Source organism: Dendrobium catenatum, unplaced genomic scaffold (genome assembly GCF_001605985.2).
Source record: "Dendrobium catenatum unplaced genomic scaffold, ASM160598v2 fragScaff_scaffold_1530, whole genome shotgun sequence".
Taxonomy (NCBI): domain Eukaryota; kingdom Viridiplantae; phylum Streptophyta; class Magnoliopsida; order Asparagales; family Orchidaceae; genus Dendrobium; species Dendrobium catenatum.
In genome coordinates this window covers 189,560-203,599 of record NW_021319992.1, presented here as the reverse complement: position 1 = coordinate 203,599, position 14,040 = coordinate 189,560, and the positions used below count along the sequence as shown (strand labels likewise).

General features: G+C 33.0%; 1 protein-coding gene across 1 annotated transcript in view; it reads left to right on the top strand.

The window, feature by feature from the left end:
- Positions 1–6,837: 6,837 nt before the first annotated feature.
- LOC110100080 (probable E3 ubiquitin-protein ligase ARI7) overlaps positions 6,838–14,040 on the top strand; it is a 45,409-nt gene continuing 38,206 nt past the window's right edge. Inside the window, exons 1-4 of the mRNA XM_028700486.1 lie at positions 6,838–6,978; positions 7,081–7,358; positions 9,035–9,159; positions 13,874–13,976. Of these exons, the coding sequence (XP_028556319.1) occupies positions 7,194–7,358; positions 9,035–9,159; positions 13,874–13,976 (393 nt within the window). The 5' untranslated portion in view covers positions 6,838–6,978; positions 7,081–7,193. The remainder of the gene's footprint in view (positions 6,979–7,080; positions 7,359–9,034; positions 9,160–13,873; positions 13,977–14,040) is intronic.

The window sequence follows — 14,040 nt, the reverse complement described above, 5'->3', positions numbered from 1 at the left end:
ATTTAATTCCTTGGTCAGGAAGGCTTGGAAGAGAAGATATGAGAAGGCGGAGAGGAAGAGGAGAGAGAAGATAAAGAAGTTCACCTTCAGAGTATTTTTTGTTTGTTTTTCTAGTTAAGAAAGTTGTTATGATTATGGTAGGTAACCAATTTCTTATTTCTGTTTCTAATGATTTTAAGTTTTAGTTTTGTATCTCTCCTAAAATTGATTAAAATGCATTATCTTGCAATTTAATAAAATTTCACATCATAAATTTTAATATATAATAGGCATGACCATCCTGAGTATTTTGATATGATTACATTAAAATTCATTGATTAGTTTTGCATGCACAACCTTCTTACTATAATGATGAAGATAAAAGTATGTATAAAATAAGTAGAAATTTCTATATTTAATCCAAAAATAACATGCATGCATAATAAAGTAAGGCATTTAACATAACATGCATGTGGTACAACTTATGACATGTATGCATACTGACACGAGTATATTACATATAAGATGTATATACTGATACCATAGAATAATGCTTAACAGGTAAAGTGCACTGAATATCAATATGGTATATGATACATATAATATTATTACGATCTAAAATTTTTGTAATTGCAAGAATGGATGACTTGTTTTATATTGATTTAGATTGGTTGGATTAAGATATCATACACATGATGGTGAGCCAAAGATGTTTCCTTTAAATAATGGGATCATGGTGTTATCCAAATACAAGATAAAATATAAAAGATACAAATATACAAGATAGAGAGTTATAAGTAGACAAGATACATTGACGAGCATGAGTGATAATTTTTACAAGATAGCCACCTGACACACTGATACATGACAAGATATGATAAGATTCAAGAAAATAGCATATGATTAGTTGGATATCCTGACTTACATTAATATGCATATGTACATGCATATATGACATGCTAATTAAAGATAATATAAACATAAATAAGTTACATGTTGCATGAGCTATATTATACTTGATATGATATGTGAGCATGAGGCATAATGACACTAATATAAATATAAATACATGATACGCCTAACACATGAGATTGGTACATGCTACATGAATAACATATTAAGAACATATGAATGATAATCATGATGTTGACTTGCATTGATAACTTAAGATTTAAGATACATTTGCATAGCTATTTAATTTATATAACAGTCTTTTGATATCCCTTATTTTCATATATTGGGATAGACTTTAGATAATGAATACTACTCACTTTCATGATTATGATTTATAAATTGATATTATTCTTGTTGATATGTTTTGATGCATAAATTCATAATACATAAGCTATACTATTAATTTTAATAATTTCATGCATATTATTCTACTTTTGGTTCATTGGGTCGAGTGATAGGCTCTAGTGATCTACTGGCTTTTTACTATTATGCAGTTTTATATAATTTCAGGGAAGGTTAAAGATCCTGTGGAGTGAGATTGATTAGATCCTATATTCAAATTTGATTATTTTTCTATATGTTCTATTTATTTTTGTAGTCATGAAAATGTATTAAGATAGAGTGATTTAAAAGATGTATCCATGACTAATGTAAATGATACATTGAAAATGTAATATATGTTTTGATGAAATGAAAAATAAAAGATTGCTTCCACTATATTTTTTATTTTAATAGTGATTATTAGTGGCTCTGATAGGTGATTTGAAGATTTAAATCTACAATTCTTTCAAATTAGATATTGAGGTGTGGCAAATCAATAGGTAGAAATGGGAGAAAAAGGTGTTTTAGTAAGATTTTGTTAAATGAGAAGTCATCTGTGATATTGTCGATTAATGGTGATAGTTCCACCTTCATTGAGCATATGTTTGGGTGGTTGATTTACAAAACCTTCAAGATATCCCTCAAAACCATTTTTACTAAATATCTTTAGGATCTATGACTTCCATGTGAGATGATTTTTTGAGATGAACTATAGATATTTGGCATAAAAATTTAAGGGATATTGAATGGAAATATTGTAACATCCCACAGTACATATTAATAGTAATGTCAAGTATCACTAGCATAACATTCATTTCCATATCATTAAACATTAACATACATTTCCTTCTTCAATAGAATTTATAAAATTCTAATAACATATCATACACTGAATATATAGAAGTATCTAAAATTCAAGTTAGTTCAAATATCACTTACATAACCACTACAACAAACCAACTAATACATGACTGAATTATTTTAATACCTCAAAAACTAGACTCACTAACAAAGACAACTTTAACATGAAAACAAGAAACACTTGCATAATTTAACTTGCATTAATTTTCTCATTTCCCTTTCTTGTAATAACAGCCAGTGAGAAATTACTGGTAAGCGTGATTCTCAATAAATTATGCCAAATAAATTATAATTACAAAAAAATATTATAAATAATACAATATTAAGCCAGTCATTGAATTAACTTACCATCATTTGTAAAACATTATAAAAGCATAGGGACATCATCCATAGGTAATTTAGGAATATACTTAATATTTAGTTTATTAAAAGATTTGTCCATACTTCCTTAAACATATTCAATTGAGCCCAAGTGAATATGAAATTATCACCAATGAATTTCATAGAGGTCCCTTTTGCCTCTCTAGGAGTCCCTTTTGTCCCCACCTGCTATGCAGGCTTTTAATTTCTCTAGGGTCCTTTTTGCCCCAATCCGTAATACATATTTCATATTTGGATCACTTTTGCCCTCATGATATTATAGACATCATAAAAATAGGATAGTAATATTTATTAAATAAATATTTAGTAACCCATACATTTTTATAATTCAAAACTGTCACTATTCATTTAGCAGTACAAGTGTTGCAATAATAACTTGATAATCATTACTCAAAGAATTAAATTTCTTTCTAACATATTATTCAAAAGAATACAACAACATGATTGATCGCATATCAACTTTTATTTAAAATTTTTCACAAATTACAACTGCTTATATGTGATCACATCAATGTATTTTCATAATTACTATGCAAATATTCATAATGCATTGAATATCTCAAAACATTTAAAATACATGATAATTATACTAGAAATCAATAACTTAAAATTTACATAACTTACCTTCCTGACGAGTGGTTTCTTTCAAACCTGCACCACGTAATCCTCGCCTTTGATACACTATCCCAAAACCTTCTTTCAACATAAATCTATGAATAATCCTACCATTCAAATAGGGTACCATCTTTAGGAATGTCACTGAATTTAGGTGACATAAAAGATAAAGATTAATAGTATGTTTATTCCCTTCTTCTTCCTTTAAATTTTCTCTCTTAAACTTCCTTCACATGCACTTTACTGCACAAAATCTGCATTACACTATTTCCATCGACTTTCATTCCAATTAATAATTCTGAAATCCTTTCTTGCAGCCAGTGAACCATTCCCTCCAATACTATGCTAAATGCCTCCTTATTTCTTCCTATTATAGCCGCATGAACTCTACCCTAGCAACCCCCCCCTCCCCCCCCTCCCCCCCCCCTTTCCAACAATCTTCCTATACTAGTCACACCACCTTTCTATGACAATAAATTTCAATTCTTTTCCTACACTAGTTGCCCAAGCCAACCAGTCCTTGTTCTTTCTTGTATGCATTCTCCACTTCCTCAAAAGATTAATGGATTGCAGAATTATCTTTGATTTGATGCCTTCTTTCCCAGTGAACTATAATAGGAGGAAGAGGTGTTCACGATTTATCCAAACTGAGGGAAAGTGGCCCATATCTAGCCTCTAACCACCCCCTTCAATAGCTTCTATGACATGCATCCATTCAATTTTTTTTATTCAATTAACTTATTATCATAATTATTTAAACTAATATATTAAAAACATAATTCTTATCAATACTTATTTATTTAAACCATACTAGAAATTTCTGGTTCTTATAAATATCCTCATTTCAGATTGCATTCTATCACCATTGATTAGTGAGTTTGTCATGGAAGAGTCGACTTAATTCATTAATGAAATAGAAATGAAGAGAGACAATGACGTGAGAAGGAAAAAAATATTATAAAGAATACAACATTAAGCCAATCATTGAATTAACTTACCATCATTTGTAAAACATTATAAAAGCATAGGGGCATCATCCATAGATCAATTTAGGAATATACTTAATATTTAGTTTATTAAAAGATTTGGCCATACTTCCTTAAACATATTCAATTGAGCCCAAGTGAATATGAAATTATCACCAATGAATTTCATATAGGTCCCTTTTGCCTCTCTAGGGGTCCCTTTTGTCCCCACCTACTATGCAGGCCTTTAATTTCTCTAGGGTCCTTTTTGCCCCAATTCACAATACATGTTTCATATTTGGGTCCCTTTTGCCCTCATGATATTGTAGACATCATAAAAATAGAATAGCTAATATTTATTAAATAAATATTTAGTAACCATTATATTTTCATAATTAAAAAATGTCACTATTCATTTAGCAGTACAAGTGTTGCAAGAATAACTTGATCATCATTACTCAAAGAATTAAATTTCTTCCTAACATATTATTCAAAAGAATACAACAACATGATTGATCACATATCAACTTTTGTTTAAAATTTTTCACAAATTACAACTGCTTATATGTGATCACATCATTGTATTTTCATAATTACTATGCAAATATTCATAATGCATTGAATTTATCAAAACATTTAAAATACATGATAATTATACTAGAAACCAATAACTTAAATTTACATAACTTACCTTCTTGACGAATGGTTTCTTCCAAACCTACGCCACGTAATCCTCGCCTTTGATACACTATCCCAAAACCTTCTTTCTACATAAATCTATGAAAAATCCTACCATTCAAATAGGGTACCATCTTTAGAAATGTCACTGAATTTATGTGACATAAAAGATAAAGATTAATAGTATGTTTCTTAATTACCTTATTCTTCCTTTAAATTCCCTCTCTTAAACTTCCTTCACATGCACTTTACTGTACAAAATCTGCATTACATTGTTTCCATCGACTTTCATTCCAATCAATAATTCTGAAATCCTTTCTTGCTGCCAATGAACCATTCCCTCTAATACTGTGCTAAATGCCTCCTTATTTCTTCCTGTTATAGCCGCATGAACTCTGCCCTAGCAGAGAACTTTTATTAGGTTAAGACACCTGACGTAGCTCTACATTCGGACGTTAATAAAATAGTGCCACGTGCTCTTACTCTTTACCACGTGGCCCGACGACCTGGACCCAATATTGCTATGTATTGGCTGATTTGTGCATACCAGGGTATTACTAGGTATTGCTCGGTATTGCTCGACAATAATGAGAAATACCATTATGCTAGGTATTGCTCGGTATTGCTTGGTATTGCTCGGTATTGGAGCAATACCTAGCAATACCGAGCAATACCTAGCAATACATGAACATAGCAATACCGGGTTTCGGTTCGGGTCAGGTCGTCGGGCTGCACGGTAAAGAGTAAGAGCATGTGACGACATTTTATTACCCTTCAATAGCTTCTATGACATGCATCCATTCAATTTTTTTTCTTCAATTAACTTATTATCATAATGATTTAAAATAATATATTAAAAACATATTTCTTATCAATACTTATTTATTTAAACCATACCCGAAATTTCTGGTTCTTACAAATATCCTCATTTCAGACTGCATTCCATCACCATTGATTAGTGAGTTTGACATGGAAGAGTCGACTGAATTCATTAATGAAATAGAAGTGAAGAGATAAAATGACGTGAGAAGGAAAAAAAATGCCACATTGCTTACAACTCTTAATATGTTGAATAACACCATTTGGACCAATATAACAAACATAAAGCATAAGCATATCATAAGAAAAAAGAGAAGACAACAGATAAAGTTATAAGACAATTTTTTATTCTGCACCGTCAGATCCCAAATAACATATATTTTAGACAAGAATATGATAAGAGGCTGCTATCACGATAACATAAGTAGTCAATAATCAATGACCAATATTAATAAGATGTTTTAAACAGAGGGCTAAAATCAACTAACACACATAATGACATATTAGCTATTCGATAAAATATTATAGGAGAATGCAACTGATTTGGAGAGCATGATTAATTTGAAAAGGTTGTTATTATTGGCAAGAGTGAAGTTTCTTTAGTAAATGAGGGAAATATATTGCGTGTATTTGTGGATATTTCTTATAACATTGTCTAAGAGGGTTTCTATTGAATAGTTGAGACTAGAAATAATGATACCACAAAATTTTAAGCGATAGTCAAATGATTATTGATGTTCTAGAAGTTTATTTGATCTTAAAAATCATTAGTTAATAAATTATTCATCATATAGTAAAAAATATTCATCTAATACTTAAAAAAAAATAATTAGATTTTCTTTTTATATGTCAAATCATATTTTGACAGATGATTCTAATCTGAAATTAAAATAGAAGTTGAATTTTAAATATCAACACCACTGAATTAGGACACGTTAACATATTGTATTTTCCTCTTCATATGTCCGAAGGTCTTGCGTAGCGGCGCTTTCTCAACGGTCAATAATACCTCATGGGCTTGCTTTAACGGCCCAGATGAACGGAAATTAAGTACCTTGTCATGCTAACCTCCCTCCAACTTTTCACAACTTCACCGCCGTACCCGCTACTGGTGGAGCAAAGCAGCACGCGCATTAAAGTCTTAAAAGCACAAGAATTCTATATTCACACGCCGGTAATTCGTAAAATTACTCAAAATAATGCGCCGGATTCAGCCTACTCAATTCTGTTAGCGTGTGCTTATCAACTTTCTTCTGCTATTCATCGCACTGCACGATAAAAAGAGTTGGTATTGTTACCCTCGCATTCAAGGAACGTATCCGTAGAAAAGACGAATAAAAAATTGGCGAGATTCCTCCCTTAATCACCGAAAGTCCGAAGCCATTATCATCATCGCCTTATCAAGGCAACGATCGCTCGCTCTACCTTTTTCCCTTCGCACACTTCTTCTCTAGATTCAATCCCCTACAGTTGGTTTGATCGATCGAATTTCTGCTTACTGCTGCAGGCTTTGGCCTGATCTCCGCAACACGCTGTTAATTCCAGTCTGGTAGGGTCTCCGTGGGGTTCCTAGGGTTTCGGGTTTTCTCTGCGGCGTCTAGGGTTCGCAGCTGGGGAACGATGGATTCTGAGGACGACATGCATGACGCGTATGATGCGGATTCTTTGGATGAGGATTTCTACAGCGGAGGGACGCCGATGGGCAGCGACGACGGCGATGCCGATTACGATTTCGTGGACAACGAGTCAGAGGACTCTGAGGACATCACCTCGCATCGCCAGCAGGTGAGGCGATGAAAAGGCTGTTATGGAGGTCCATTGTTTGACTTTTGGATGGATTCGCGCTTGTTTACAAGTTTAATTTGGTCTTTTTGATGGATTGGTTTGGTGTCGGGGTCGGCTTTTGAGATATATGAGCTTGTTGTAAGGGATTTGTAATGCGGCGCAATAAATAAGTAAGATTTAGATGGTTTGAGCTGGGTTTGGGGGAATAGGTAATGGAATATCTTAAAGATTGTCAGTGGTGATCTTTTTTTGCTTTGAGATACCAGCCGAAGTTGGTTTGTCATTTTGGTGGCAAACTCGCCCAACCTAAGGACTTGTTAGTATTATTCTTTCCCGCGTTAATGTGTTGCTTGGAAGTGATAAATGGACCTTGTATTGACTGTCTCATGTTCTATGGTTACTTTTTTGTGAAGAACACTTTTTATTCTTCTGGCTAGCGCAACTTTTAAAATTTTCATTGTCATTACAATAAGACGCCTTTCTGGATAAATGGAGGTCAGGAAGCATAATTTTGTCTCTCGATAGGGTAGTATGGTGTTTCATTAGCTTTCTTGGTTAGACTTCTTAAGACGCTTTGATTAGTTTAGGTTAATTTTTTTGAATGCTTTAGTATAACTTGCACTGGTTTGATATTTTCCATGTCTGGTACCGTTCTTGGCCAGCAAGCTGATTTTGATCTTTATACCCGGCATGAGTCTGCAACGAAGCAGCATTTTGGATTGTTTCGATGATACAAACACTTGGAAAAAATACAAGATATGATTATGCATTGATGAATAAAGATAAAATAAATTTACTAGACAAGTCTTACCAAACAATAAATATTATCAAATTTCTAAAATTTGAAGGGTTGCTGATGTAGGTGCCTTCCCTAGATAATTCTATATGGAATGTAGGTGGTCTACATCTTATTAGGAACAGCTTGAAGCAAAATTTAACCTTGTCAACTTGGTGCAAATTTCATCTTATAAACTTGGTGGCAATCATGCTTTGATTTTCTTATGAATCCTTCATCATTAATGAACCATTCTTTTCAGGGGATAGGAATCAGGCTTCAAGCCTGATGTGTTGATCATTTGATTCTCCCAAATTTTTTCATATTGTTTGCTGGTTGAATATGAATTGATCTCTTACATGAAGCCACCAGGGCCTCATTTTGTTTAGTTTTGTTTGCTTTCTGCTAGGTAAAGCTGATACAATGCAAACGCTTGTTGTCTCACCATTTGAGTTAGCAAAACCTGATAAAATTTCTCATAAATTGCTTCAGAAAAGTTGTTTTTTTGATACTGAGAGAAATTTTGAAGCTCATTGTGTATCACAAACTCTTATTGGAAAAGTGAAAATACAAAGTAACCAAACAACCACTAGGTAGTCCCTATGCAAGTTTAATAATATTATAAATCTTTAATATGAGATCTCAGCAAGCCTTGTGATTTGTGATGATGTTCTATGGTTTTTCTCTCCTCTGGATTGTGTCGTATGCTTTGAATGCTTGTCTTGATGATAATCTTCATGAAAGAGGCCTATCTGACTTCATTTTTGTTGCTTTATGCTACAGATTGTCAATTAGCTCGAGTGATCAATTTACACGTCGCTGTTATCAATAGAAATAAGAGAACAAAGTTGTTCTCCATTCTTTTCAATGTTTTTGACATTCTCTAATTTTAATATTTCAGCAAAATTATACAATCTTAAATATCAGTGATATACGCCAGCACCAGGATGAAGATATAAGTAGAGTCTCAACTGTGCTTTCTATATCAAGGGTGGCAGCCTGTGTTCTTCTCCGTCATTATAAGTGGTATGCTTTACTCGCTTAAGCAAGCGCAAATTTGATTTTTGACTTATCTCCTTTAAAACCTATCTTATGATCCTCAATGTCTTTTAATGCCAACCTTTGTAGTTTGTTCAAGAAATAATGAAAAATTTCTTGCTGCCACATTTGTCTGTAAGTCTGGGATTATTATTTTGGCGAACGCATGTTGTTAATGCACAAACAAATTTGTAAACTGTGGACTGAATTCTTATCAGGAAAAATATTGTAAGAATGGAGTTAGTAAGAGGCACATGTTTGAATTTGCGGCAACGGGATGTTTACAAAAACTTATGTTTCAGATCCCTATTTCAGTTTGGTGTGCAGAAATCTATTATAGAAGGCATCATGAAATGATCTATAAATTCTCTGCAGCAAAATGGCATGATGAAATATTTTCTTATATTGTAATTTGTAAGACTTACTTGATTTTGTTGACTAAAGGGCCTCCACTAAAAAAATCTTCACTTTTCTTATGCTGGAAGATTTTTGTTGATTGTAGTCTGTAGATTAATTAATGCATACTGCCTTTTTTCAATTGGTCTAAAACAAATAATATTGTTAATTTTTAGTTTAAAAAAGTAAATATTGTTATTTCATTCTCACAGCTAAGGCATTTGTGCTTATTGTTTGACATAATTGCTAACATAAAATGACAATAGGAAGCATGCATGCTTGACATGACAAAGTGCTATTATCAATTATCCAAATTAATGTTGGGAAAAATTAATCTATCAAGAGAAATAGCCAAATCAATGGCTAAAAATAAAGAACTGCAATAAAATAGAAACAAGGAACACAAATTTTTTTGCAGATCATCAAGAAAGTCTCATCTGCATCCACGACTGCACTAAGAGGGTTTCTACTAGTTTTTGACTAGGCACGTCAAACTATCACATACTGTTAGTTATATCTCTCTTATTTTCCTTTTCTCTCTTTTATTTCCCACTTTTCTCTTACACTATTTAAATAAGTAATAATATTAGATGACTAACCAAAGCATCCATAAACAACTTGGAATATACTAATACAAATTTATTATTATATTGATTCACCTTTCTCTCTCTCTTTTATCTCTCCTTCATTTCCAGTTTAAAGTAAAAGTTCAATGTTAACGCAAAAAAATATTAAGTTCACCTCCTTTTTGGGAGGCCTATTTAAGATTTGTCTCAAAGATTGCCATTTGTCCACCCTTGGTCTCAAATCACCGGCCATAGGAGCTTGCTACCCTCAAGAGTTATTGTCATCGCCAACCATCGCACAATTCTATCACCGACCTCTTCTTATTGAGATGTTGTTGTTCATTACAAAAGATGTTCTTATTGACATGTCCTTATGCTTCCAACCTTGATCAAAGTTGCCACGTGCTGCTCTTCTTGCCTACCAAAATAGCATTCCTCTCCCCATCTTGCTTATTGTTGGTCACAAAGATCTCCACATAGCTGCCACAATTTGCTGTCAACCTCCTTCTTGAACCCAAGTTGTGGCCACTTTTGAGAGATTAAGCAAGACCTTGAATGGTCTTCGTCATCAGTGGCTTTACAAAAGATTTGAGAACCATACAATGACCCTTTAATTGCTTCATAATTTATAAATGATTGACTCATAGTGATGGGATTATTATGTGATGACAAATTTGTTTTAGTTTTCTTTAGATTTGATTTGAAACTTGTGATTTAGATGGCTTTATTTTAGCAAAAATGTCATAAACATATGAAATCTAGAACAAACTTTAAATGAGATATAATTTTGAATTTCTCCAAAATCTTTTGAGTTTAATGTCTTGCTTGTTGACGTAATTTAGGCTCTCCACAAAGTAGCAATCTACCACTAGGATTTCGAATTTAAAATGTATTATCTTGAAGGGAATTTAAGTCTATGAGGCACTGCCTGTTAGTTAGCTATTGAGTTTACTTGAGGATTGTCATGCTTCTTGGTTCTGAAAATTCATTTGTTCAGCAATGCCCTCTTATCTTTCGGTATTTCCAACCCATTAGAGTTTCAAGTTAATTTTCTTCTTCAAAACATTTCGGTTCAACATCTATTATGAATAAGTAGTTCAGGGAAGGAATGTATCTATGTATATACTTCAGCATTCTTTCAAATCTTAAGTTTATCTTAGGCTTACTCAGCTCTACCTCTGTCTTATTATTCTAAGGAATTAGTAAACTATCTTTTGACCGATCATCTTCAAAAATCTCCTTAAGCTCAACATACAAAGGTATGTTTTATGGCATTGGTCAAGTTGTCCTTGTACTTGATAGGAACATTTTTTCCTATTATGATCATTTAATTTTGAAAAAGGACTCATGTAGCCAACCCCATGTAGTGGGATAAAGGCTTGATATTGTTGTTGTGATCATTTAATTTTGAATATTCCAAATTTTTATAATCAAAATTGTCAACTCCATATCCAATGAAATTTCACTTGTTAGATTTAGGGTCTATCTATTCTCTATCAAAAGAATTTTGATGCAATAAAAAAAAAATAGTATTGCAAATAAAAAAAAACTTGTCTTCCTTCCAAATGACAAAACACACATACTAATCAAGATACAACAACACCTTACAACTTCAAATAAAAAGGACACAATAACACTTCTACTTTCAATAAAAAATGACACAACACAACTTATAAAGATTGAGAAGAAGGATACATGTGGAGTGGATACCATGGCGAGAAGAAGGAGATTAGAAGTCCGAGACGAAATCAAAGAGAGGACAAGCTCGCAAGGTTTCCCAAGAAGAAGAGAAATGGAACAAGCTCGCAAGCTTTTCCAAGAAGAAAACCCTCGGGTTTTTTACTCCAAAAATTATCACATAATCTTCTTTTTTTATTCTCAAAACACCAAATATATATATAGGAGAATAGGGGCAGCCAAACAGCCCAAAATACCACCAACCGAACCAATCAAAACAGGGGAAATAGAAGGCCAGCAGGCTGCCAGGAACAAGAAATAGAAGGCTATCACGTTCACTCTTTTTTTTGGTTCTACCACTATGACATTCCCACACTTCTTTGTTTTTATTTTTTTATTTATGTTTGTTTTGTTTTGTGGATTTGCCTTGTGAGCACTAATTTTCTTTATGCCAAAGATTATTTATGCAGACATTTAAATTCTTGGTTTTTGGATAATGTGTAAATGTAAATTTTGTGGTTATCTGGAATTAGATTCTATGAATAGATGTTATGAGACATGCAAGTTATGGGCTTTGATTGGCTATTCTTCCAATTTTCACTTTTATGTGTGCAAGTTTGATGTTTGATTCATTCGGGTGCCGTATAACTTGAGTAGGGGTGTAAACGAGTCTAGTTGATCTCGAGTTAGGGGGCGTTCAAGCTCGACTCGCGAGTCGAATACCGAGCTCGACCTCGAGCTTGAGCTTGACTCGCGACAGTGTAACGAGCTCATCGAGCTGCTCGATTTCGCGTCTGATTTTTATTTTCCTGCTCGGTTTTTGATTTCCCTCCGTTTTTTTTTTTTTGTTTTTCCACGTGGTTTTTTTTTTGTTTTTCCACCCGTTTTGAAAGCTGTTGCATTGGAAAAAAGCCTGCATATCATCTTTATATATAAAGCTGCTTTGGGATATATTTTAAATTTTATATAATGTTTTTTGAAAATTTCACTGTAGCATTGATTAGCATGGATATTTGAAAATTTGTTTATTAACTATACAGCTATAGAAGACTTAAACTTAATTTTTTTAGAACTTTTAAATGTAATAAATATATTAATAATTAAAAAAAATTAAATTGTAATTCGAGCCAGCTCGTGAGCTCATGAGCTGAACCTCATTAGCTCGAACTCGAGCTCGTTTACTAAATGAGCTTGAGTTTGAGCTCGACTCGTGAGCTTGATAAGCTCGGCTTTCGAGCCCATAAACGAGTCGAGCTCGAGCCAGCTCTACTCATTTACACCCCTAACTGTGACTATCTAATTTTGACATGGTCATCTCTTTGTAATAGTGTGAAGCGTTATCTTTACATTTGTTAAGTTTTTCCTTGACCTAATTTCTTCTATATGTTTTGTTATTAACTTGCTAGTGTTTCCAGCTTTGTTTAAATTTAATAAAGCTTGAATCAATTTATTGATTTTATGTGTTTCAAGATTCTTGCTAATTTATTCGATACTTATATTATTATTTGGGTTCTAATTCTCGTATTTATTATTTATATTTAAAAAATGTTAGTTGTTGACATATTTAGTGTTGAATGATCTGCAAATCCTAGTTTCCTTTACATGATTTATATACATCACATAATTATTTACTTTTCGAAGCCATAATCCTCAACCATCCTACATCACCCTGTTTGTTTATTGTGCCTTTTTGTGCCGTCTAAATATACGTTGCTATTGAATGCATGCTTGAGATCATGAAGGAATCATCAATTTTATTGAGCATATTCAAAACTGTGTTTTGTCAGAAGGCTTTTGTGTATTAAGCTGGCTCGGTAAAGCTGCGTATGGTTTACAGTGCATTGATAACTAAGCATATATTTTGCTAAGCATATATTTTGTAGTAGAGAGCTACAGCAGGTAAAGTCGAGTACACTTTTTTAGACCATACTTTGATTCAGACCTGAGGTAGACATCCACCATATGTTCTAGGGTAAAAGATGATTGTATTGTACATGATGTTTGTTTTCATTGTGATATCCCAATTTACTTTCTTCATGTTATTCGTTTGTTATGGAGTGCAGGAGTGTCAGTAAGGTGCACGATGAATGGTTTGCGGATGAAGAAAATGTTCGAAAGGCTGTTGGCCTGTTGGAAAAGCCCTTGGAAATGCCTCACACTAGAGAAGTAACTACTTTGCCTTAGCTTTGTTATACTGAGTAAATGATTGTTTGCTTTCATCTGTTGGTTT